Below are 26,980 nucleotides of genomic sequence, written 5' to 3'. Positions count from 1 at the left end.
TTTTATTTATTTATTTGACAGAGAGAGACACAGCGATAGAGGGAACACAAGCAGGGGGAATGGGAGAAGGTGAAGCAGGCTTCCTGCCAAGCAGGGAGACTGATGCCTGGGATCATGACCTGAGCCCAAGGCAGACGCTTAACAACTGAGCCACCCAGGCGCCCCGAGGTTAGGTTTCTTATTTCACAAGAATCTCTGATCGTCTACAGATGTCAGAAATCAGCTAATTATAAACTATATTAATTACTTTTGGATTAAAATTTTTCAAGTGCAAAAAAAATTTTTAAATGTTTACAGCAAAAAAAATTGTTTTTAATATAAGTCTGCATATACCTTAATGTTCGATGTGGTGTGGCACTGGACCTCCAGCAGTGAGAGACTTTAAAAGGGCCTTAGGGAAATGGAAGGCGCTGAAATGAGGCATAAGGAAAGGAGATGGCAAGATGAGAGTTCTAGGGGAAAAGGAGATGCTCAGAGGCTGCTGTGTGCCAGTGCTGTTCCAAGAGCTGAGGATCCAAAAGTAAAAGTCACGGCTCTCTAAGGAGGGCACAGTCTGGTAAGGAAGCAAGTTAAGTTCAATGAAATGAAGTGTTAAAAGTGTTACTGAGGAGGTGTGCGGGGGCGCCTGGGTGGCTCAGGTCATGATCCCAGCGTCCTGGAATCGAGCCCCGCATCGGGCTCCCTGCTCGGCGGGAGGCCTGCTTCTCCCTCTCCCACTCCCCCTAATTGTGTTCCTGCTCTCGCTGTCTCTCTCTGTCAAATTAATTAAAAAATCTTAAAAAAAAAAAAAAAAAAAGGTGTGCGCACTGGCGGGTCAAAAAGGTGTGGCGAGTACTCCCATTGGGATGGCAACTGGGAAGCCGTCTTTGAGGAGGTGACACTTGATCGGAGGATTGGCAGAGGGGAGAAAAGCGGTGAGGGGTAAGATGAATGAACATCAAGAATGAGACAAGGCAAGGAAAGAAAGGGAAAAGAGGAAGGGCTCGATGAGATCGACGCTCCGGCATCCGGCGTCGACTGCTACGGTCTGCGCGCGGTCACCGCCCACTCCCTTCCATCTAGTCCCCGCCCCTCCCCGCGCCTCCACCGCCCGCCCGGCCTGTGCGAGCTCTGAGGCTGCCGGCTCGCGGCAGACGCCATGTACCGGCTCCTGTCAGCCGTGATGACCCGGGCCGCGACCCCCGGGGGCTGGGCCTGGGGCCGCGGAGGGCGCGGGGCCCACCAGCGCGCCGGCCTGCCGCCGCTCGGCCCTGGCTGGGTCGGGGGTCTCGGGCTGGGGCTGGGGCTGGCGCTCGGGGTGAAGCTGGCGGACGGCCTGAGGGGCGCGGGCCCCGCGCAGCCCCCAGCGGCCCCCGACCCCGAGGCGTCGCCCCAGGCCGAACAGCTGCCGCCGCAGGAGCAGCCTCTGGCTCCGTGGTCCGCACAGACCCCGACGCCGCCCCCCTCCCGGCGCTTCGCCAGAGCCATCGACAGCAGCCGCGACCTGCTGCACCGGATCAAGGTGCGGAGACGGGGGCGCAGGCGGCCGGGAACCTGGCGCCCCACTGCCCGCGTCCCCTCGGAATGGGGCCACTTGGTGGTCATCGCCCGGGCCCGAGCGGACCCCACCCCAGGCGGTGGGATGCCCGCGGCCGGCTTCCGAGAAGGACTTCCCGTTCCCCGACCGCCCGGCCACGGTCAGAAGCTCCTGCGGGTTGCCCAAGTCGGGGCGGAGGTCACACCGCCCGCCTCGGGCACCGCCCCTTCGCCCTCCGTGCAGACCAGGCACGCCCCTCGCCGTTAGCGCCGGGCCCGCCGCCGCCGAGGGGGGCGGGGCCGGGCGGAGGGGCGGGAGGCCCCAGAGCCGCGCTCTGTGCGCCGGCCAGGCGGTTCGGCTCGTCTCTAAACTGTCCTTTCCCTCCGGTCTTAGGATGAGGTGGGCGCCCCCGGCGTGGTGGTTGGAGTCTCTGTAGATGGAAAAGAAGTCTGGTCAGAAGGTGGGCTCGGAAAAGTGTGATTCGCTGGCTTGTTTTATGCCAGTTGATGAATGAAATTTTGATGTTTTACTGCTAGGAGTGGATCCCCTGAAATGTTCAGTTTTCGTGAAGCCGTGCGTATTGTAGAGAAAACATGTCTAACAGAATAAAGAATCGGGCTTTCTGTAAACAGCAAGATTTAAATGGGACTCTTGGAGTCTTCAAGATGGCTTGTTTCTAAGGACTGGATTTATTGTTCTGAAAGTTGTATATAGAACAATCTGTTACCTGCATATTTGTAGATAACCCTTACTACTAGATAAAACGTCAGAAGTTTGTTTTCTTTTTTAATTAACAATTTAATTAACAAGTTACTGAGCCCCCTATCTGTTAAATGCACAGTACCAAGAACTAGGGCCATTCGTGGTTCCTTGTCTTAATGAGTTTACGATCTCCTTTATTACTTTTTTTTTTTTTTTTTTTTTTTTTTACCGGGCAGAGGTGTCATTAATGTTTTTCATACCAAAAGTTAGAAGCCTTGGGAAAGAGATTTCTAATCATTTTATGATAATTTTATCAAATCATATTTTATAATTTGATTTACTTACCCATTGCACACAAATTGGTCTAACTGGTCATCCCAGGTTTTTAGGAACCCTACTTTTAGGAAATGTTTCAGGCATCATTTAAAGGAATTAGTACCTTTAAAAGAAGTTGATGGGAGCAATAAGGTTTTGAATTTAAAGAAAAATGATTCTTCCCCCAAGTATACCCAATTTATGAAAAATAACTGTAATCAAAAACTATGTAAATGTCAGCTTTACAGGTGAGGGCTTTGTTTTTCTGCAAATATTTTTCAGCATAATCTATATTTACAGTTTAAAAGCAATCATTGTATGCCTTTTCGTCCTTTTTAGATCTCAGTTCTTATCGCTTAGATTTTCACACTTTCAGCCTCCAGATGATGAAACCAGACTTAAAAAGTTCTCTAGGAACTTTGAATTAATAGTACTTTTTTTTTCTGGTTTGCAGCTGAGGTAAACTGATGATTACCTAGATTGGGTGTGCGGGACACCTTTTCACATTAACTTTTATTGGGTGGTTATTTTAAGGAATCTAGTGGAAACCCAAGAATCAAGAGTAAATATAATCTGAAGAATAATGATGTTTTCTTTAAAGAACATAAAATAACTTACGTAAAATGTGGGATAACTAAATTGTCTGGATAAACTAAGAAAAATTAGTATCTGAACCAACAGAAAATTACTATTGTGCACAGAGTACAATTTCGGTTTAGTTAAAAGATTAAGTTGTTAGGTTTACTGTTGTCAGTGTTACTAAGACTCTCATTCACTCTTAATTAAAAGTGTAATATCTTTTCCTTTCAACAAACACATGGGATGTTCTAAGATAGTTTTATTTCAGTTTTTAAAGACTCCTTTGACCATGAAGCTTGTTATTAGTAATTTTTTGCTTTTCTTTCACTAAAGGCTTAGGTTATGCTGATGTTGAGAACCGTGTACCATGCAAGCCAGAGACGGTTATGAGAATTGCCAGTATCAGCAAAAGCCTCACCATGGTTGCTCTTGCCAAACTGTGGGAAGCTGGAAAACTGGATCTTGATATTCCAGTACAACATTATGTTCCTGAATTCCCAGAAAAAGAATATGAAGGTGAAAAGGTAACGAAACTCACAGTTCATTCTACTAACAGCATGTTAAATGGTTTAAAAGGTTTCATAAGATTCTTTGGTTTGTCTTTAACTGTTGTTAATGGATTCAAGGGGTTTTTTAAAATTCAAGTGATAATCGATTGAGTATTTCTCTGAAACTTAAAGCTGAAGATGTGTACGTGACATGTTTTTCAGCAGCAGTTTAAAATGGAAAATATTACTGAGACATTATTCCAATGCAACTAATTTTTTATTTTAATTTTTTTTAAGATTTTATTTATTTGAGAGAGAGAGGGAGAGTGAGTACAAGCAGGGAGAGAGGGGCAGAGAGAGAAGGAGAAGCAGACTCCTGCTGAGCAGGGAGCCTGACATGGGGCTCCACCCCAGGACTGGAGGACCATGACCTGAGCTGAAAGCAGATGCTTAACCTACTGAGCCACCCAGGCGCCCCTACTAACTTTTCACTATAAAGTTTAATATTGTAATTGAATTTCCATGTTTTTACAATTAGGTTTCTGTCACAACAAGATTACTGATTTCCCATTTAAGTGGAATTCGTCATTATGAAAAAGACATGAAAAAGGTGAAAGAAGAGAAAGCTTACAAAGCCTTGAAGATGATGAGAGGGATAATGGAATCTGACCAAGAAAAAGAGTTCAAAGAAAAAGGAGGCAAAAGTAATGAAAAGAGTGACTTTGTTAAAGCTAAGATAGAGCAAGATACTGATGCCAAAGGCCGGAACTTAAAACCTGGCAAGAAAAAGAATGATTTTGAACAAGGCGAATTGTATTTGAAAGAAAAGTTTGAGAATTCAATTGAATCCCTAAGATTATTTAAAAATGACCCTTTGTTTTTTAAACCCGGTGAGTGTTAATTCCTTCTCTTAACAAAGTCATCATTATTGAAGTATTAATTTTCAGAAAACCTGAAATGATCCCAGTCTGAGGGCATTGAATGTGGTTGATGCTTGTGGCATGGGTTTTGTTGTCAGTCCCACGTGTGCCTTCTTGTCTGTAGTTTTTGAAGAAGCCTAGCATCCAGGTAGCCAGTTGTTTAGATTTAGCCTCATCATTCATCTAGTGGATTTTCCGGATCAAGCTATTTGTGGAAAATTATGGAGAAATGTTGTAATAATTGTTCTTCAAGTAAAATCTGGACCAAAGAGGGCATGATAAAATATTGCTAATATGCCAGTATTTAGTTAGTGTTTAATTTAGTATTTAAATTGCTCAACTTATTTTGTGCCTTCATTCATTAAAGAAATTGGGTTTCATCCATTTATTTGCCAAAAAGCTGATCTAGAAAAATATTTTTTAAATGTATTTTTTTGGTATGATGGCTACCAACACCACTTAATATCTTTCAATTTACCATAGGTTTATGTACTTGTATTCCATTTTCATTTTAAAAGTTGTTTTTTTACCATGAATAGATAATAGGTAAAATTAATAAGGTCAAAGAAATATATTTATGGATTTTGTCTTAAAATATAAGGTTCCAGTTATTAGTACACATCATATACTCTGTGTTTCCAGAATCCCAAATGATATACAGGTATGTATTTGAAATAGTATCTATATTTGAATATGTATTTGTATTTTAATATATATTTGAAACAGTTTTTCTACCTACATACACTTTTTTAAAATAGGAATGTGCACAACTAATTTATGCCTTACACATTGGGTATTAGATATATTAAGAACAAGACCATTAACTCAAGAAATCAAATTTGCTTTTCTTTCCCTTCCGCTTTTGGTACCAGTTTGAAGGATTTTAATTTAGTTTTGAGGTAGGGTTTATTTGCTTATTTCATTATTATGGAAAGGAGTAGATTCACATTCTGATCATCTTTAAATAATGGAATAAGCAGGGCCATTGCAAAGTTGACTAAATTTATTAATATATCATCCATGATCTGTTTCTAAATGCTGAAGTAAAAAGGTAAAGATATGTCAATTTTCAGTGGGAAATATTTTGCATGTTTTTAAATAATAATGAAGCATTTTCTTTTCTTCCCCTCCTTTGCAATGATGTCTCAAGGTAGTCAGTTTTTGTATTCAACTTTTGGCTATACCCTACTGGCAGCCATAGTAGAAAGAGCTTCAGGATATAAATATTTGGACTATATGCAGAAAATATTCCATGACTTGGATATGCTGACAACTGTGCAGGAAGAAAATGAGCCAGTGATTTACAATAGAGCAAGGTAAATGATACCTTTGGTGTGTCTCGCCATATCACATTTTAACACTGTGTTGTACATTAAAAGTCAAACTTTCCTTGTCTCCATTCCAGAATTACACTTGCCACATTTTGAGAGCTTTCCTACATGTCTGTTTTTCCCATCTATAAAGTAAGGGAAATTGAATGTATTTACAAAGCACTCCAGGATCCTTGGATGAAAGACAGCAATAATAATTTAAACTCATGCATAGTTAAACCAGAATTGCTCCTATCATGGGTATCTATAATTTGCTCTTCCATCATCCCTTTATATATATTGTAGCTAATACTTTGTTTATCTTTTATTATTTTTAACTTTTTTTTAATTTTGAAATGATTTAATACTTAAAGATAAATTATAAGACTAAATACAAAGAATTCCCATATAGCCTTCACCCAGATTCCCCAAATGTTATTGTTTTACCACATTTGCTTTCTGTTATTTTTTTTCTCAACCATTTGGACATAAGTTGCAGACATGGTACCCCTTTACCCATAAATAATTAAATGTGTGTTTTTTAAAAATAAGGACATTCAGGAAACTAATATCAGCACAATACTTATATCAAATCTACCGACCCTCTTCAAATTTACCAGTTCCTCCAATAATGTCCTTTATAGCAAAAGAAAAGGAAAAAAAAATTTTTCTGCTTCAGGATCTAGTCCAGGATCATACAGTACATTTAGTTGTAATGTCTCTCAGAAGTCACATGAAGTCGATTTGTCCCATTACTTGTGGTGGTGATTTAATTGCTTTGTTGAAGTGGTACCTGCTAGGTTTTCCCCCTGTAAAAGTTTGAGTCATTTCATTGAAATATATCAAACTAAAATTTTATCATAATTTTTTCTAGTGATTTGTAAAATGGGCATTGGGAGAGAATTTTGAGACTAATGACAGTTATGAGTTATGTGGTTATGTTTTCCATTTTACTCATTATTATTTGTTTCACTAGAAAGGTAAGGCATTTAACAAATCAAATGTTACTTTTACTTTGCATATTTTTCTTAGTACATGCTTTGCAAATGGCTTAATGGTACTTGAAATATAATGGTGGGATTATTATTTAGCTTTATCTTCTTATCCCCGTTAGTTTTGTTCAGTCTTCTGTTATATTTAGTTAAATTACTATTTTTAAATTACCAGTTTATTTAAAAGGATTAAATATGCATTGCAAATCAGCCTGAAGGAGTTTTTGGGGACCTAAAAGAAATTAGGTTAGCAGCAAGCAATGAATTTTAATTTTAAAATGGCCTGTAGTTCTCAAACCATCTCAATTAGTGTTTATTATTTTTAGGTCCAACATTACATTCTACTGGAAAGGATAAGAAAAATTGACAAATACCAGAGGTTGCCAGTTGAGTCTAAAAAAGATTCTTTAGTAAAGATGGCATAGATACATGACCTTATTTTGATTTAGATCTAGGTATTTGAGAGCGGATGTCTACACTTACATGTAAGGGAGAGAAGAACATTAGGTATAATCACTGAGCTGCTTTTCTAAATTGAAAATTAGGACTCTTTGAATGTACAGAACTGCAAGGCAGTTTGCTGTTTTCTTTTTTTTTTTTTTTTTTTTAAAGATTTTATTTATTTATTTGAGACAGAGAGCACATGAGAGGGGGGAGGGTCAGAGGGAGAAGCAGGCTCCCCGCGAGCAGGGAGCCCGATGCGGGACTCGATCCCGGGACTCCAGGATCATGACCTGAGCCGAAGGCAGTCGTTTAACCAACTGAGCCACCCAGGCGCCCCCAGTTTGCTGTTTTCTTAATGAGTAATTTATGACTTGCACAAAAATCAAAATATGACATATGATGGTGAGTTAATTTCATTTTATCTCCCATTCTTTGAAGAAAAAAAAAAAAGGCTGTGGGTTTCCATTTCTTCTGCTAAAGGTTCCTATCAGCTCTGAGTTTGTTAGAAGCACCCAGTGGTGCTAAAGGGGTAGTTAATTCATTTTAGTTACATTAAATGGCCTGCTGAAAAAGGGGACTGAAAAAGGAAAGAAAGAATGTTACCTGTGAAAATGGTCTGTCCGGTTGCTTCATTTTTATTTTACTTGATGCAATATCTACTTGGGCCTCTAAAACTCAACTCTGATTCTTTTTTTGTTAGTAATTATTTTAAAAGAGCTTAAAGGTGCCAGCTTTTTAAGGGAGTTCAGGGAGTAAAAGGAAACTTCAAAGATACATATATTTAAAAAAAAAAACCTTAAAGTAAAACTTAGTAAATACATATGTTCCTATTCATTTATGTTCATCATTTTGCAGGAAATAAAATTTCCAGCAAAAGTTTGCAGCTTTGTTAGTCTGCTTACTCCTTGATAATTATCATAAATTAAATATATTTGTATTATCCTAACGTAGGCTTTTTAGAGTTATTGTAACCCAAGAGTAAATACTTACCATCTTTTTGCTCCTCTGTGTGTGCCTGTGTTTAAAACAATGTGTCCCAATGTCTGTCACCTTTTTAAGGTATTTCCCTAGAATCCTGACCCAAAATACTACTTACATTTCTTTGGCCAGAATTTTAGCAACAGGCCACACTTAGCTCTAAGAGATGCAGAGAAATTAGTTTGTAGCTGGGTACAGTGTTGTCCTGAATAAAACTGGGATTTTCTTAAATGGAAGACTAGGAATTGACTTAGTATACACAAATAGGTATATTGATTCTATATAACAAGTATATTGTATAGGCAAGTAAACTAAATAACCCTTTAAGCAAATACCCATGGGGGAGTGGACTGAATATTCTTGCCACTAAAAGACACTCTGTTGTTAGGGGAATACCTGGTCAATGCATCAGCTTATTTTTAGACTCTGTTCATATTTGCTGTGTTTGGCACAATACTTGCAACAAAAATGTCTTTTATAATTGGATGGAACCAAAAGCAAATACAGTGGATGTTTCCTGAAGTGTTTGCTGTATTCTGACAGTACAGATATGGTCTTTACTTTCTATTATTATCTTTATGATTATTATTTATTATCTTTATTTGCTAAAGTGTCTTCTAAAATTAAGCAGTGTTCTTTTTTTAAAGATTTTATTTAGGGTCGCCTGGGTGGCTCAATCGTTAAGCATCTGCTTTCGGCTCAGGTCATGATCCCAGGGTCCTGGGATGGAGCCCTGCATCGCATCGGGCTCCCTGCTCCGTGGGAAGCCTGCTTCTCCCTCTCCCACTCCCCCTGCTTGTGTTCCCTCTCTCACTGTGTCTCTCTGTCAAATAAATAAGATCTAAAAAAAAAAAAAAGATTTTATTTATTTGACAGAGAGAGTGCATGAACGGGGGGGTGGGGGGGGAAGGGTGGCGGGTAGGGAGAAGCAGGCTCCCCACTGAACAGGGAGCCTGACATGGTGATCTCAGGACCCTTGGACCGTGACCCAAGCCGAAGGCAGATGCTTAACCAACTGAGCCACCCAAGTGCCCTAAGCATTGTTCTTTATGAAGCTCTTTTCTATGCCATTAGCTGATAGACTCGATAGTAATAGGTTCAATCCAAATGTTAATGCTAAACGTTAAAGTGGGCTTGGTTTTTATTATACACATTTTAAATTCTGTGGGTTTTTAAACTTCTCATAACAATAAAACACAAACAGTACGTAATTATTTCTAAAGGCATTTAAGAAGCATTGTAAAAATAAAAGTAATTTGAACTTCTAAGTTTGTAGATGTAGATTTCTGTAGTTATATAGTGCTCTTGTGCAGAATCTAGAGATTCTTAAATAAGTAAGAGGCTCTTTGTTATCTGGCATCATTCCATCAGTTATTCAGTTACAGAGATGTTTCAGTAACTTACTTAAGAACTTGTGTCTATATTGCATTCTTTTTAGAGCAGAAATGCCTTAAGAATTTGGAATAGTAAACTTATCTTTTAGCTGAACAAAATTATTTTCATGAAAAGCCATTAACTTGTCCTCTGTGAAAAGGAATCAAGAGATTAAAGCACATAATTTGTTTATTTAAAGTTTAAAATTCTAGATTGAAGTCTAGAATTCTCCACATTTTTATACTTTAAAGGAGGAATGACTGAGGGTGTCCTAATTTCCAGCCTTGATATAAGTGGTTTGGAATGCTTTACTCTTTGGGGTTTTTTTTAAGATTTTATTTATTTGACAGAGAGACACAGCGAGAGAGGGAACACAAGCAGGGGGAGTGGAAGAGGGAAAAGCAGGCTTCCTGTGGAGCAGGGAGCCCCATGCGGGGCTGGATCCCAGGACCCTGGGATCATGACCTGAGCCAAAGGCAGACGCTTCATGACTGAGCCACCCAGTTGCCCCTGGAATGCTTTACTGTTAAAAGAAATTTACACAAAGCTGATTATCAGCCAAAATATACTGGTAGTTCTCTCCTAGTTTGCAAACTTGGAGTTCACTGTAAGAAATATATTTGTCAGTGAGAAAATGTATTTTTATTATGTGGTTTCTTCTAGATTTGATTGGCTGGAATTAGAAGTGTAATCAGAATGGGGGCACACCTAGGTAGCTCAGTCAGTTAAGCTTTCAACTCTTGATTTCGGCTCAGGTCATGATCTCAGGGTTGTGAGATTGAGCCCATCATAGGATTCCCCACTGGGTGTATAGCCTGCTGAAGATTCTCTCTCTCCCTCTGCCCTTCCCCTGCTCTTTCCCTCTTAAAAAAAAAAAAAAAAGTGTAATCAGAGTTCAGGCAGAAAGTAATGACCTAAAATATGGGAGAGGCCATAGGAATGAAGGGAGGGAAAAAGGTAAGTCACAAAGCAAAGGTTGAATAATAGGATTTAGTATCTTGATGGATGTGAGAGTTGAGGGCAGAAGAGTCAACCAAGATTTTTTTTTTTTTTTTAAGATTTTATTTATTTATTTATTTATTTCCAGGGAGAGAGAGAGTGAGTGTGTGTGTGCTCACAAGCACAGGGAGCGGCAGGCAGAGGGAAAAGCTGGCTCCCTGCTGAGCTAGAAGCCTGATGTGGGACCTTATCCCAGGACCCTGGAATCATGACCCAAGCCAAAGGCAGTTGCTCAACTGACTGAGCCACCCAGGCGCCCTCAGCCAAGGTTTTAATGGAGAGAAGAACGTTTGGAAGAGATTAGTTTAAGACATGTTCATTTTGAGGGGCGCCTGGGTGGCTCAGTCAGTTGGGCGTCCAACTCAGTCTCAGCTCAGGTCTTGATCTTGGAGTCATGTCGTTGCTTTGTGACTTACCTTTTTCCCTCCCTTCATTCCTATGGCCTCTCCCATATTTTAGGTCATTACTTTCTGCCTGAACTCTGATTACACTTTTTTTTTTAAAGAGGGAAAGAGCAGGGGAAGGGCAGAAGGAGAGAGAGTCAAAATGTGGTCCAGGCCCTGCATGGAGCCTACTTAAACAACAACAACAACAACAAAAACAGACAAGTTTATTTTGAGAAATGAGAAGACCACACACATATCAAATTATTGGTTCTCGAGAGCATATTAAGATTCTCTGTGTGCTTTTTTTGCTTTTTTTTTAAATCTTCAAAGCACATACCTTTGGCCACCCTTGCTTCACCCAGTATTATGACTTGGACTTTTAGGGGACATAGAAGATTCTTGAAGGAAGAAAGGAGTAATTTTTCAAATTATATATGCCCACAGCCCTCCAAAGTTATGAATTTTGAGGGAAGGGTACAGTTTGAGAGAGAGAGAGGAGTACCCCAGGTGATTCTGATAAACAGCTTTCCTGCCCTTCTCCAAAACCAGATTTGAGAATTATTAATGCTAGTAAAAATCTGATTGTAATTGGAACAGGGGTTGTGGTACTGATGCAGACCTATAGTTTTCTCTGTAGAAGAGAAGACCTGGGGAGGTGGGGCTGCAGCGATTGGAGGGATGTAGGGAATCATAGGATTGAGATCTAGAAGAGAGCTCTGAGCAGCAGACTGGCCCAAGGTTGGGTAGCAAGGAAGTGCTGGTTAACAGTGCTGCAGGAGGCAAATAGGATTTTGACTATACAAGGGAATTAGAAGAGTCTTGAAAACCCACAAGAGAGCTGTTTAGTGATGGGGGACCAGAGGCCAGATTTTAAGGAGTTGAATGACTGGAGAGGGTGAGTTCCCGGAAACAGAAGGTGTGGGCTGTTCTGTGTAGTTTGGCAGTAATGGGAGAAAGGACTGGCAGCTGGAAGCTGTAACAAGGATCAAAAGATAAAAGTTGTTGGGCACCTGGGTGGCTCAGATGTTTAAGCGTCTGCCTTCGGCTCAGGTCATGATCCCAGGGTCCTGGGATTGAGTCCCGCATCGGGCTCTCTGCTCCTTGGGAGCCTGCTTCTCCCTCTGCCTCTCTCTCTCTCTCTCATGAATAAATAAATAAATAAATAAATCTTTAAAAAAAAAAAAAGTTGTTATTTTCCTTAGGATACAGAAAACATAGAGCATTTTGTTAACTAAGGTGAAGGAGTCAAAGCTCCTAGCATGGCACAGGAAGTCCTTTGTGACCTGTCCCTTGTCCACTCCTCCAGCATCACCTTCTACCACTTATCCCCTCAAGCTCTCTGCTATAGCCAAATGGAACTACTTTGCTCCCCAGCTTGGCCTCTGCCATTTGAGCAAGGCTCACTCTCACTAGTGCTCAGGATTCCTCCCATCCCATCTTGGTAGTCACCCCACAACCTGTTCCTCAAAATGTGGTCCAGGGTCCAGCAGTATTGACATCACCTGGGAACTTGTTACAATTGCAGAATTACGTGCCCCCTTCACAGACCTACTGAAGCAGAATCTGCATTTTAACAAAATCCCCAGGTGATTCATACAGTGCTTTGCAAGTTAGAACTGTCTGACAAGACTGTTAGTGCCTTGAAAGCAGCTACAGTGTATGGTTTAACTAGTCTCTCCAGTGCCTTGGAAGGTGTCTCCATTAAATATTTGGCCAACAAATGATGCTTTCATGTATTGAACATTTTTTTTCGTTTTTGTTTTTTGGGTTTTTTATTTTATTTTATTTATTTATTTGAGGGAGAGACACGGAGAGCACCAGCCGGGGGAGGGGCAAAGGGAGAGGGAGAAGCAGACTCCCCACTGAGTGTGGAACCTGCCGAGGGGCTTGATCCCAGGACCCTGAGATCATGACCTGAGCCGAAGTCAGAGACTTAACCCAGGCGCCTCCAAAAACTTGTTTAATGAGCGCTTAGTGGATGGCAAGTACTGTTCTAGGTAGGGAATCATCAAAGAACAAGATAGGTAAGGTTCCTGCCCTTATGACACTTATATTCTATGGAAAGAGACAAACATGTAGACTAAGAATTTCAGATACTGATATGAAAATAAAACAAAGTTGGGGCGCCTGGGTGGCTCAGTCGGTTAAGCATCTGCTTTCGGTTCAGGTCATGATCCCAGGGTCCTGGGGTCCAGCCCCACATCAGGCTCCCTGCTCCACAGGAAGCCTGCTTCTCCCTCTCCCACTCCCCCTGTTTGTGTTCCCTCTCTCGCTGTGTCTCTCTCTGTCAAATAAATAAAATCTTTTAAAAAAATAAAACAAAGCAATATTATATAGAGTAACAGGGAGAGGATGTAGGGGATCTATTTAAAATTAGACACGACTGATAAGGAAAGCTAAATTGCCTTGTTGCAAATACAGAAATAAGTCTGGCATGAAAAGAAGCAAGGCAAGATGTTGCAAGTGATGAGATCAGAGAAGTAAGTAGGGGCTAAATCGCATTGTACAGTGAATCTCAATGCCATTAGACCCCCTGCCCCTTAATTTAACAAATATTTTATACCTCCTTTAGTTTCCTGAAATGAAAGTTACAGATCATATAACTTATACTCACTACTCTTAACTAAAATAAGGGGCACCTGGGTGGCTCAGTTGGTTAAGGGTCTGCCTTCAGCTCAGGTCATGATCTCAGGGTCCTGGAATCGAGCCCCACATCAGGCTCCCTGCTCCACAAGGAGTCTGCTTCTCCTTCTCCCTCTGCCTCCTACTCATGTTCTGTCTCTGTCTCTTACTTTCTCTGTAAAATAAATAAAATCTTTAAAAAATAATAAAAGAAAAAATAAAAGAAATATAATTTATAATAAATTATAGATATTTCAATATGTTAAAGTTTACTCACAACATTAGAAGACATGATAAAGTCAGATGCGACGTAAGACATAAAAGCATCATAAATGTAACAACTATAAATGCAGACCAATACAGATATATCATATTGGTGCTTCTACTCATGCCTTTGGTGGCCACCTCTGGCTAAAGTTGTGAGCAAAATAAAGTGCAGTCTTTATTCAGTTTTCACAGTGGTTACTTTTAAGAAAAAGTTATTGTAGAATAAAAATGTCCAAAAACTGCTTTGTGTTTATATATAAAATGGAGAGGGTTCTAGTCTCAGCTCATTATAAACAGATATTTTACTTAAATGATTATCTGGTAGGATGGTTGAAGGTCTTCCACGGTGAGGGAGAATACACTACTGTGTGGGACTTTTCCACACATCATAGGACATTTAGGAACCTTGAGCCCCTGTCCACTGAATGTCATAAGACATTATCTCTAATAATTGTGACATCTAAAAAAATGCCTCCAGAAGTTTCCCTTAAGGAGTTGGTACTGCCTCTGTTGAGGACCATTGATTGTGTTGTAGGCCATCGTAAGAAATTTGGGTTTTGTCCTCATTACAGTGGTAACCATTGGAAGTTTTCAAATAGAAGAAGGGTAAGACACAATCTCAGGCTTCTGCATGGAGAATGGACTGCAAGGAGATAAAATGATCTAGGAAGTATAACTGGTGGAAGAATGTTGTAGAGGCAAAAAGGCAGTCAGGGATGCAGGTTAGTAGAATTAGTCATAAAAACAATGGGAAATTTTTTTAAACATTTATTTATTTGAGAGAGAGAGAGAACGAGCAGGGGAGAGGCAGAGGGAGAGGGAGAAGCAGGCTCCCCGCTGATCAGGGAGCCCGACATGGGGCTCCATCCCAGGACCACTGAGATCATGACCTGAGCTGAAGGCAGCCGCTTAACTGACTGAGCCGCCCAGGTGCCCCAATAGGAAATTTTCTTAAGTGACTGGAGAGAAGGAAAAAAGAATGCATTATAATGTAAATACATTTTAAGGTAAATATGGGAGTTTGAGGCCATCTAAAGCACACTGGAATCTTCTCAGTAAAACAAAGGATATAGTTGTCTGCCCCTTGGCCAGAGTGAGGTAGAGGACTGGAAGAGACTGGGAATAGATATTGGAAAGAATAGACCAGGGAATAACCAGGAAAAGAATGAGATTTGGTAGCACCAGTGAAGACCCTTAGCAAGCGTATGAACTGATACCAGTCCTCTTTGTTATGTGACCGTGTGCAGCTTTTCTCCCCACATAAGGAGCCAAAGAACGGGGTACCTAGATTTATTCAGGATTGGCAGATTGGTATACTGTCACAAGAGTGCTAGTGAGACCACAGCTGAAACAGTTGAGGCTAGAACAGAACATTGGGTGAAATCAGGAGCTAGAAGACCTGGAAAATTGGGAAGAGTCAAGGGGAATTAGATGGAGGTTACAATGAGGGCAGAGAGCAGGTTCAGTTGGAGAGTTGGCAGAATTGGAAATCATAGTCCCAGGAAGAAACGTCTGAGTTTGAGACCTTACCCATAAAGCGGTTGAAAGTGATGGTGAGACTCAGTCTGACAGTGCTTACGAACGTCCCACGGTGGGATGAAGACGACGACCAATCATTACAGATGGGACAGTACGCTGAAAACCTCAGAACACATTTTATTATGAATCTTGAAAGAAAGGATTCTCATGGGCCACATTTCATTTTTGGTTTAATTATTTTGTGATTTCATTTCAGTTACCTGATATTAGAATAGAAACCTCATGAGGTCAGGAACTTTGTCTCTTTTGTTTAACACTTTATTCCAGCATTTCAAGCAGTGCCTCCCACATAGTAAGTGCTCCATCAGTAATTGTTGAATGCATGAGTAAACAACAGCTATCATTTATTAGGAAGCTACCAGAAATATGGAAAGTGATTGATACAAACATTCCTAACTCTGCAAAGTAGATATTTTTGTCACCACTTCGCACATTAGGATGCTGAATCAGAGGCAACAGACCACCTGGTTTGAATCCAGCTCTGCCACTTACAAGCTGTATGATCCGGGACAAGTTGTTTCTACTCTCTGTGCCTCCGTTTTCTATCTGTGAAATAGGAATTATAGTGGTACCTACCTATGAACCGTGTTACAAGAATAAATTAGTTCATACTGATACAGTTCTTAGAACAATGCCTGGCATGTAGCAAGAACTGTGTAAGTGTCAATCAAATAAAGCATATTTTACCAGCTAGTAAGGATGAGTTAGGATTCAAATGGGTTTGTGAGCTCCAGCTTCTCTCACTACACCAAGGAGTCCCACATCACATCATTACACATAGTATTCCTATGGCATTTTTAACCAAGAGATGTAGTCTCCTTATAAATATTAATCTTAAACATCTCAATGTGTACTCTTTTCATTATAAAACTCACATGTGGCACATGATTCACTGAGCCCAAGGACTGGGAATATCTAGTAAGTGTTTCTGCATATGCACTGGGCAAATGTATCATGTGTAATATTAATCAATTCACTTTTACAGGTATTAAAAGTTTGATACACTTAAAATGGGCAAGCCGGGCCAGTAGGAAAAAAAAACCCACTTTCTATGCTTTAATTACTCAATTATCTGTGTTTTATTAGAATCTGAATCATACTGAAAATTAATGGTTTCTCAGAATGTATGATCACTACATTGAAACAACCTGTCTCGTGTACATATTTTCCTATTCGTTCTCATGTGTAAAGTCCATAATAGACTTTTAAGTTTTTAATGACCATTCTTATTTCATTTTAGATTTTATGTTTACAATAAAAAGAGACGTCTTGTCAACACACCATACGTGGATAACTCCTATAAATGGGCTGGTGGTGGATTTCTGTCTACAGTGGGTGACCTTCTGAAATTTGGGAATGCGATGCTGTATGGTTACCAAGTTGGGCTCTTTAAGAACTCACATGAAAATCTTTTACCCGGATATCTCAAGCCAGAAACAATGGTTATGATTTGGACACCAGTCCCTAACACAGAGATGTCTTGGGATAAAGAGGGTAAATACGCAATGGCTTGGGGTGTTGTGGAAAAGAAGCAAACGTATGGTTCTTGTAGAAAGCAGCGGCATTATGCCTCACACACCGGAGGTGCGGTGGGTGCCAGCAGCGTGCTGCTGGTCCTTCCCGAAGAACTGGATGCGGAAGCTATAAATAACAAGGTTCCCCCAAGAGGAATAGTCGTCTCTATCATCTGCAATATGCAGTCTGTTGGCCTCAATAGCACTGCTTTAAAGATTGCTCTGGAATTTGATAAAGACAGATCTGACGTATCTTAACATTGCAGGTGCAAAATGAGCTGTTTTGTTCTTCTTGTTGCTGTCGTTTGAAACATTAAAGCCCCAAAATACATGAGATTTTTTAAAAATAGATTTGTAATAGGGTGTAATTGAATGCAGAGAATTATGTACCTCTAATTGCTTAATTTTGTAATTGTCTTTTATTGTAGGATTAGTTCTTTATACTCAGGGAAGTAATTATATTATTTTTACTTTTTGAAGAAAGTGTTAATTCTTGAAATAAAATATTCTGATAAAAATATATATTTTTGAATATGTAATATAAAGAAAATATCATTCAACAGGAAACTTCAAATATTGTTTTTTTAATATGACAGCAGAAACAAGTTTATGAGAAATTGTCTATTAGTTATCTATTGCAGCTTAAAAGAAGAAAAAATTATCTCATGGTTTCCGAGGCTCAGGAATTCAGTAGCATGGCTGGGTGAATCTGACGCCCTTCTTTGAGGTTGCAGACAAGATGTTGTGATCATCTAAAGACTTCTCTGGGGCTGGAGGAAATGCTTCTAAAATGGCTTACTCACTTGACTGGTGGCAAGTATCAGTCCTCTGGCTTGTGAGTAGCAAGAGGTCTCAGTTTCCCTCCATGTGGGCCTCTCTGTAAGACTGCTTGAGTATCTTAGTGGCATGTTAATTGGCTTTTCCCAGAGCAAGTGATTCAAGAGACATTGAGAGAGAGGGACAGAGAGAGAGGGAGGGCAGGAGGGAGATCCATGAGCCAGGCAGAAGCCAATGTCTTTTATAACCTAGCCTCAGAAATCACATACCATCACATTTGCTATATTCTCTAGATCTCACAGACCAACCCTGATAACAGTCTTGGAGGGATTACACAGGGTATGCATATCAGGAGGTGGAGATCATTGGGCGTCATCTACCACAGTCTGACCTCTGGTCCACCAATGATTAATGTCCTTCCTCCCTCCTCCCAAGTTTTCCAGAAATTTCATTCCATTATAGTATCAGCTCAAAACTATCACGTAAGTATAGGTGTGGATGAGGTTCCTTGGGGGTAGTTCCTTAAGTATAGTTTCTTCTTTATCTGAAGACCTGTGAACTCAAGGTGAGTGATCTGTTCCCCACATGTGCAACAGACAATGGCACAACCTACGCAGTGATGGCTACGGACCCTCCTCTGTAGAAAGGGGGGAAATGGAAGACATATCTTAGCAATTCTGAAATCCAACCAGACACAGGTTGGCAGCTCCTTGATTAGTACTCAAGGCCTGGGGATAATTCTTGGCTCTTGGGCTATATTCTCTGGGCTCTTGATTCTGCCCTCTGACTTCTTATTTTTTCATGAAAGGTAGCATGTGTTTGTAGCTGAGTGGTTTTCTCAGCCTGCTTTCTGCTTGTATAAGTTTGGAGGTTCAAAGGCCTCTTTTGGACTCTCTCTCCTTTCAGTTGGAATAGTGTTCCTGCCAGTGCGATTTGTTTAAACTTGGCGAGGCTCCTACAGATCTCATTGGGGTTCATGTTAGTAAACAAAAAGCATACCACCAAATCTCTTCAAAGAAAATGCTTCTGTAACTTGGGATTCTGCTAAGACAATTAGAGAAAAAACTTGTTTCTAATAAACCCTGTTTATATAGCTCTCTGAGGCACCATCTTGGAAATTTCAGCAGTCAAAGGATTTTAGTCAGACCCTCAGCTTCATTTTATCTTTTTATTTAAAAAAAAAAAAGATTTATTTATTTTACAGAGGGAGAGAGCATGTGTGAGTACAGGGAGGGGCAGAGGGAGAGAGAAACTTAAGCAGCCTCCTCACTGAGCCTGGAGCCCGATGTGGGGCCGATCTCACCACCCTGAGATCACGACCTGAGCCAAAACCAAGAGTCGGACGCTTAGCCAACTGTGCCACCCAAGCGCCCTTTCAGCTTCATTTTAGACCATGTCTTCCTGGAAGTGCCCTAAATTTTATCTTTACCTTGAAGCCATTTTAGCTTCATTCACCATCTGGAGAGTCTGGGAATTTTCCAAACCATCATTATTCTTTTTGTCCAGTAGTCCTTCCTTTAGCTTATGTCTCTTGTGCATTTTGGTATAAGCAGCAGGAAGAATCCAGGAGACACATTGAACACTGGACGTCTCAGCTGGATCACCCAGTTCATTGGGCACATTTTCTACTTTTCCCTGTCCCTGCAGGCAACAATGTTGCTAAACTTTCCACCACCACAAAATTAGAATTCCTTTTCCTCCAGTTTCCAATAAGATTTTCCTTACTCTCCTTTAGGTCCACACCTGCAGCCTCCAGAAAGGCCATCATACTTCTAAACAGTTTCTTCAAGGCTCCTGGGCTTTCACTAATGCTCTCTTCAAAAGACTTCACTCCAACTTCCAACCACTTGCTCCATTCCAAATCCACTCCCCCATGTTTTAGGTTTTTGTTATGGCCTCACTCTACTTCTAGGTAACAAATCTGTAATGTAAAAAATACATGTCTCAGATATAATTCAAAATTCATATACTTTAAAGTATATGATTCAGTGGTTTTTAGTAGATTTATAAGGTGTATATCCATTCAATTCCAGGACATCTTCACCCCAAAAAAGCAATCTTCTACCCATTAGGCTTTGCTCCCTGTTCCTTTCTCCTTCAAGACCCTGGAAACCACCAACCTACTTTTTGTCTCTTTGGATTTGCGTATTATGGAAATTTCATATCAATAGACTCTTACAGTATGTGGCCCTTTGTGTCTGGCTTCTTTCATCTAGTACAGTATGCATCAGGAGTCTATTGTGTAACAAATTAGCCCATTTCACAATTTCTGTGTTTCGTAAGTTTGGAAGCAGCTCAGCTGAATGGTTCTAACTCAAGGTCTCTCCTAGGAATGCAGACAAGATGTCAGTCATCTGAAGGCTTGCCTAGGGCTGGAGGATCTTATTTTAATATGGTTCACCCATGGGCCTCCATTACTTGCTGGCTTAATGCAAGAGATCTCAGTTTCTTACCACATGGACCTCTCCATAGGTCTGCTTGACTGTCCCATAACTTCCCCCAGATTGAGTAATTGAAGAGAGAACAAGGCAAATACCACAATGTCTTCTATATTCTAGCCTTGGAAGTTATACACCATTGCTTACACCAAATTCTCGTGATCACACAGACCCACCCTGATTCAGTGTGGGAGACTGGCTCCACAGATGGCTTGTCAAAGTGTTGACAACTTAGGAAATTTTGTTTTAACAGCCATAGATGAGTATATTGGAGATTATACTGTATTCAGGAAAATTCAGAAAGAAATCAGTTTTTCTACACTCCTCTGAAGGAGGGGTTTCCTGTATTTCTGAGCCCTAAGCCTATTTCTTCACTTTCCACTTTGATCTATAAAGGTAAATGGATGGATAATTCTGAGTTGGTTGAAGTGCAGAGAAAGCAGCTCCCTAAAACAGATCCACTTCATCTCCTGATTTCTTTCTGGCTCTGATCTCTATGTCTTGTATTCATATTTGTCAAAGTTTTCCATCCGTGCCATTTTTGATAAACATAAAAAGGTCATTGCTTCAATTTATTAGATTAAATTTAGTATTTACATTTTAAAATATATTCTGACTAAAAGCAAATAGAATTATAATTTAAAAAGTGTTTCTGATAGAGAGCCATGGTTCTAATTTGATCATGTGATATCAATATAAACTTTGTACTTTTGCACAAACCACAGAGTGAACTGCTCAGAGGCTCCAAAGAGGGGACATTTAAATTGGGAGAAAAAGATGAGGCAAGAGCATTATCTGGGTGTCAGGGAGAAGTGCACCGTGACTGAACTATAGGTGTGGCAGGGTCCACAGACTGTGAAGAGCCCCGTAAATTTAGTGAATGCGTATTATGAACAAGGCAGTTGCTTTTGTTGTTTTTCATCTTTCTTAGGATTCTTGAAGCTCTGAGAAGAGCTGGGAACTTTCTCAAAATGAGGTGATAGGCAAATGTCAGGGATTCACAGACCCTAGATTAAGAATTCCCATTTCAGGTATTTTTGCCATGATAACGTCTTTTCTCACTTAATATTGTTAGAAACAGTATTGATAAATTTACATATCTCCCAAAGTTGTATCTCTGGTGTGGTTGATCCTTAATATTGGGGGAAAGAACTTGGCACAAGTTTCTTGTGTTTGGGTTTTTTTTTTTTTTTTCTGTAATTTACAAGTTGTCAAGGCAATCATTAGCTACAAAGTGTTTGCTTTACCTTCCTGTATCAAACTGGTCTTTTATTTTGTGAAATTGAAAATACCACAAAGCACAAAAGATTCACATGGCACATACTCAGTATAGTCTCACTACCCTAAAATGTTAACATTTAGTTACATTTTCCTCATTAAAAAATAATAAATAAAACATAAGAGATAAAGCTGAAGACCCCTTTAACTGCCACCCAAAGTTCCAGCCCTTTTGCCTTACGGGCAATAGCTATCAGGAGTTGGTGTATACCCTTCCTATTCCTTGTTTAGTTCTCTCACAGCCATGTATGTATCCATATCTAATAATAGTATTAATTTGTATTATTTACATTTATACAAATAGCATCACAGTATACATGTTTCCTACGTTCCATTTTAAATTTAACATTGTTTTGTGATCTGGTCAGCGTATTTTACTGCTATAAAATACTATATTGTAGGACTATCTCATACTGTTTTCTTATTGACGGATTTTTTTTTTTTTTTTTTTTTTTTTTTTTAGTAGGCAATGCTGTAAGGAACATCCTTTTCTTGGTTGAACCATATGAAATTGTTTTTGTAGGTCAAAAATATTTGAGTAGGGACAATTTTTTATGGTTGAACTTAATTCTGTTGTGTGTATGCCAACAGTAACTTTTAATACGATGAATGGAAAATGGTATCTGTTTGTTTTTACTTGCATTTACGTATTATTGGTGAAGTTAGACATATTTTCCTATGCTCATTATGAGCCATTTGATTTCTTCTAATAGAAATTTCCCACCTATATTCTGTGCTCATCTGGAATAGGGGAAATGAATAAAGCATTTCTTTAAGAATTTATTGTGGACATGTTAATGGATTAGGAAATGAGTAACCTCAAAGTTCTCCCAAAGTGTGGTAATTTTCCAGTGGCCATAAATTCCTCTTGTTCCATTGTGTGTACTCCTTTGTAATGTGATTTTACCTTTCTCCCCAGCCAAAGGTGGAGACTGTTTCTCCACTCTCTTGAATCTAGGCTGGCCTTGTGATTTGCTTGGACCTATAGAATATGGTGGAAATGATGCTGTGTAAGTTCCAGAACGTAGGCTTTAAGAGCCCTTCCAGCTTCCAGCTTCCCCTCTGAGAATACTGCCCCAAAACTGCCTTGTAAAGAAGCCAGATTAGTTTACTGGAGCATGGGAGGCCACACAAAGGAGAACCGAGATGCCCTAGCTGACAGCCAGCACCCACTGCCAGGCCTGTGACTAAAGCCATTTAGACCTTCCAGACCAGTAGAGCCTCTAGCTGAATGCAGCTGCATGAGTGAGCCCAGGTGAGACCAACCCACAGAATCATGAGAAAAAATAAATCACCATTAATTTAAGTCATTACATTAGGGGGTGGCTTACTTTGCAGCCGTAGTTAACGTAGCTATGCTCACTGGTGCCTGGCTGGCTCAGTTGGTGGAGCGTGTGACTCTTGGTCTCAGGGTTGTGAGCTTGAGCCCCACATTGGGTGTAGAGATTATTTAAAAGTAAAATCTCTTTTAAAAAAAATAGTTAACTATCCTCTAGTGTGGTAATGAAATGGGTAAATAACTTGGAAAAGAAAAACAGAACTTGAAAGTACTTGATATTTAATAGTATCCTTTTTTATTAAAAAAAATACTATTAACAACTTGCTTATTATGTGTTAGGCATTGTGCTAAGCACCTTGTATATTACTCATCTTCAAAACAACCCTATTAGGTAGAAATTATTCTTATTTTGCCAGAGGTCACACAACCATTAGCCATTGGAATGGATTAGGGAATGAATAACCTCATATTTTCAGAATCTCAGTTTTCAAATCTGGGATAGCATTTTAAAACTTGGTATTCTGTGATAGGCAGAACCGTGGCCCCCTAATCCCCAGAACCTGTGAATAGGTTACCTTACTTAGCAAAAGGGACATTGCTGATGTAATTAAATCAAGGATCCTGTATGGGGAAATTGTCCTGGATTTTCTGGGTGAGCCCAATGTAATCACAAGTGTCCTGATAAGAGGAAAGAAGGGGTGCCTGGGTGGCTCAGTTGGTTGGGCATCCGACTCTTGATTTTGGCTCAGGGTTGATTGAGCCAAAATCAGCCCTGGGATTGAACTCCAGGTCAGGCTCTGTGCTCAGTGGCAAGTCTGCTTAAGGATTTCTCTCCCTCTGCCCCTCCCCCTGTTCACGTGTACAATCTCTCTCTCTCTCTAAAATAAATAAGTAAATCTTTTTAAAAAAATAGAGGAAGGTAGAAAGCAAGAGTCAGAGGAGATGTGAAGACATAAGTAGAGGAAGGAGGATGTGGGGTCACGGACGAAGGAATGCAGGCAGCTTCTTAGAAGCTGGAAAAGACAAGGAAACAGATCTCCTCCTAGAGCCGCCAGAAGGAACATGGCCACACTAACACCTTGATTTTAGCCATTTTGGACTTCGGATCTCCAGAACTGTAAGATAGTAAGTTTCTGTTTTCCTTGTTTCTTTGTTTTTTTGTGTGTGTATTTTTTGTTTTGTTTTAGAGAGATAGATGATCCTTTAAGTTTATGCTGTTTTAAGCCACTAAATTTGTGCTAATCTGTTAACAGCAGCAACAGGAAACTATATTCCAACTATTTTTAGCCATACTTCTAATACGGAGAATTTTTTGTTAAGAAAAAGCAAATGAGAAGGAATTCTAGGAAGATAACAGCTTATTCTGCCTTCTTTACAGTCACATACTCAGTAAGCAGATACACAAATTAGAGTAACAGTGATGTATAATCTTACAGTCATCAAAATGGCAAAAAAATTAGATTCCATTTATTAATGGAAGAGATGGAGGAGGGAGAGAATGTTTCTTATATTGCTGGTGGAAAGCAATTGGTATTACCTGTCAAAATTAAAGATATATGTTTATCTTTCCAACAAGCAATCCTACTCCTAGAAATCTAACTCACAGAAATAAAAGCACCATTATTAAGAACATATTTAAATATATTTATGACAATTGATTATAGTGGAAAAAAACAAAAACAAAGTGCCCATCAACAGGATAATACTGAATGAATTATGGCACTTCTATACCATAGGATGGTATTCAACAAAGATGAAGACAACCCACAGAATGGGAGAAAATCGTATATATGTGCTGTATCTAGAACATGTAAGAATTCTTACAACTCAACAATAAAACTGAACCCAATTAAAAATGGGCAAAGGATCTGAATAGACATTTCTCCAAAGATGTATGAATAGCCAGTAAGCACATAAAAAGGTGGTCAACATAATCATCAGGGAAATGCAAATCAAAATCAAAGTGAGATAGCTCTTCACACATACTAAGATGGTTATGATCAAAAAGACTGACAAAAACAAGTGTTGGTGAGGAAGTGGAGAAATTGTAACCCTTGCGTATTACTAGTCGGAATGTAAGATGGTGCAGCCTCTTTGGAAAATAGGCAATTCCTCAAAAAGCTAAACACAGAATTACTATAACCTAGCAATTCTACTTCTAGGTATATTACCCAAGAGAACTTAAAATATGTCTACATAAAAAAGTGTACACTCATGTTCAAAATAGCCAAAAAGTGGGCGCCTGGGTGGCTCAGTTGGTTAAGCGACTGCCTTCGGCTCAGGTCATGATCCTGGAGTCCCGGGATCGAGTCCCACATCAGGCTCCCTGCTCAGCAGGGAGTCTGCTTCTCCCTCTGACCCTCCCCCGCTCTCATGTGCTCTCTCTCTCTCTAATAAATAAATAAAATCTTAAAAAAAAAAAAAATAAGCCATCAAAATAGCCAAAAAGTGAAAACAATGCAATATCCATCAACTGATGAATGGATATACAAAATGTGTATTCTTACAACAGAGTATTATTGTCATAAAAAGGAATGAAGTACTGATACATAGTACAGTGTGGTTATCTTAAACATTATGCTAAGTCGAAGAAGCCAGATACAAAAGGGTACATATTATATTACCCTATTTATATGAAGTGTCCAGAATAGGCAAATTGATTGAGATAGAAAGCATATTAGTGGTTGCCAGGAGCTGGGAGAAGGAAGGAAGGGGAAGTGAATGCTAACAAATACGGAGATTCCTTATGGAGTAATGAAAACAGTCTGGGATTAGACAGTGGTGACAGTTTGCACAACATGTGAATATACTAAAAACCACTGCATTTTACATTGTTAAAGGTTGAATTTTATGATATCTACATTATATGAAGAAGAATAGGAATAAGAACAAGATCAAGAACAAGAAGAATCTTTTCTGATGATTTCCAGGCACACCAGATAAGAAACCATTTGTCATCTGATCAGGTCAGAAGCCAAGAATTCCATTTTATTTTTTAGTTATCTTTATGTAACTGGATTTTCTATTTATAGAAGAGATTACGTTTTCTTTAAAAATATGTTTATGTCTGGGGTGCCTGGCTGGATTGGTTGGTGGAGCATGTGAGTCTTGATCTAAGGGCTTTAAGTTCAAGCCCCACGTTGGGCATAGATTACTTAAAAATAAAATATTAATAAAGTGTTTACATGAAAAAAATCAGTATAAATAATAGTATTAAAGAAAAACAATTAGTAAGTAACAAAGTGTGTGGCAGACTGTGAAGTTTGTCCTAGTGTACTATTATTTTTCAAGCCCAGTAATACTGTTTAAATTAATAATGAAATAAAACTCAATACACCATTCACTTCCCAGTGGCAAGTATCTCCATAACTTAATCCTTAGATATGCTCTTCCAAGTACAATCCTCTTTCACTAATATTTCCAAGGAAATTTTCAGGGATTTGCCCTCTAAGTTAGTTATCATAGGTTTTGCCCCTTTCCCTATCAATAGCCTGTCATCACCACTGGCTCTCCCTAGGGCCAAGTTTCCTAAACTATGCAAGCTGAGGTGAGTTGGGGCACCATAGCAAAAACATTGATAATTGATACCTTTCGGATACCATGCCTAATTCTAGTTCCAGGTAGTTCAGTTACATTATATGGCACCACATGCCTTTTGATGATGTCCTATCTTTGTGAGGCTGGGTTTGGGGCCATTGCTGTGATAAAAAGCAAGTACACCAGAGCCACTCAACACACATCTGTAGTCATGAGTGCTCATGTGTCTGGACCAGAGAATTCCATGTCATCTACCATTCTCAGCCAGGACATCCTGAGGGTAAATCAAGCTACTCCTGATGCCTCCTCTCAAATTTCCTACCCCAAAAGGTGCTTCCTATAATTAAGACCCCAGCTGCAGTTATCTACTAAATTTTGCAGTATGTTAGGGCCACATAAATCCATGGCATTACATTGTAATTACTATTTAATTATACTGAATGTTACTGCATTAAATATGTACTTTTATACATGTGTTTCCATAGTTACAATGGCAAAACTGTATTTAGAATTAACAAATAATGGACTTCTTTCCATTTTTTAATTATTTAGCCCACTCACAGCAATTTGGAAAAGGACTGATAATCAAATATTTACGGTTTCTACTCCTGAAATGAGACAAACTAATCAGAATACACTTTTTTAAATGTTTATACCAAATTCACACACACGGTATATAGAAACATACAGCATACTCACACACACACTAAAAAAAAAGAGAGAAGG

The 26,980-nt window shown here is 39.6% G+C and overlaps 1 protein-coding gene across 2 annotated transcripts; it reads left to right on the top strand.

The window, feature by feature from the left end:
- The first annotated feature begins 1,082 nt into the window (after positions 1 to 1,082).
- LACTB (lactamase beta) lies at positions 1,083 to 17,465 on the top strand. Of its 2 annotated transcripts, none has more exons than XR_010404996.1 (6): positions 1,083 to 1,501; positions 1,910 to 1,976; positions 3,446 to 3,636; positions 4,139 to 4,490; positions 5,675 to 5,836; positions 16,672 to 17,465. XR_010404996.1 is itself a non-coding variant. In XM_045899918.3 (6 exons), the coding sequence occupies exons 1-6, from the start codon at positions 1,139 to 1,141 to the stop codon at positions 17,201 to 17,203; spliced, it is 1,671 nt and encodes a 556-aa protein (XP_045755874.1). In that variant the 5' UTR covers positions 1,088 to 1,138; the 3' UTR covers positions 17,204 to 17,465. The 2 variants fall into 2 exon arrangements, 1 of the variants encoding a protein (XP_045755874.1); XM_045899918.3 differs by having other exon boundaries at positions 1,088 to 1,501; positions 5,671 to 5,836.
- The last annotated feature ends 9,515 nt before the right edge of the window (positions 17,466 to 26,980 follow it).

The sequence above is a fragment of the Mirounga angustirostris genome, unplaced genomic scaffold (assembly GCF_029215605.1).
Source record: "Mirounga angustirostris isolate CCGP_5_RB_7025 unplaced genomic scaffold, mMirAng1.0.hap1 SCAF_9, whole genome shotgun sequence".
NCBI lineage: Eukaryota > Metazoa > Chordata > Mammalia > Carnivora > Phocidae > Mirounga > Mirounga angustirostris.
Note: the sequence above shows the minus strand (reverse complement) of the source record. Positions and strands in the feature narration are given on the sequence as shown.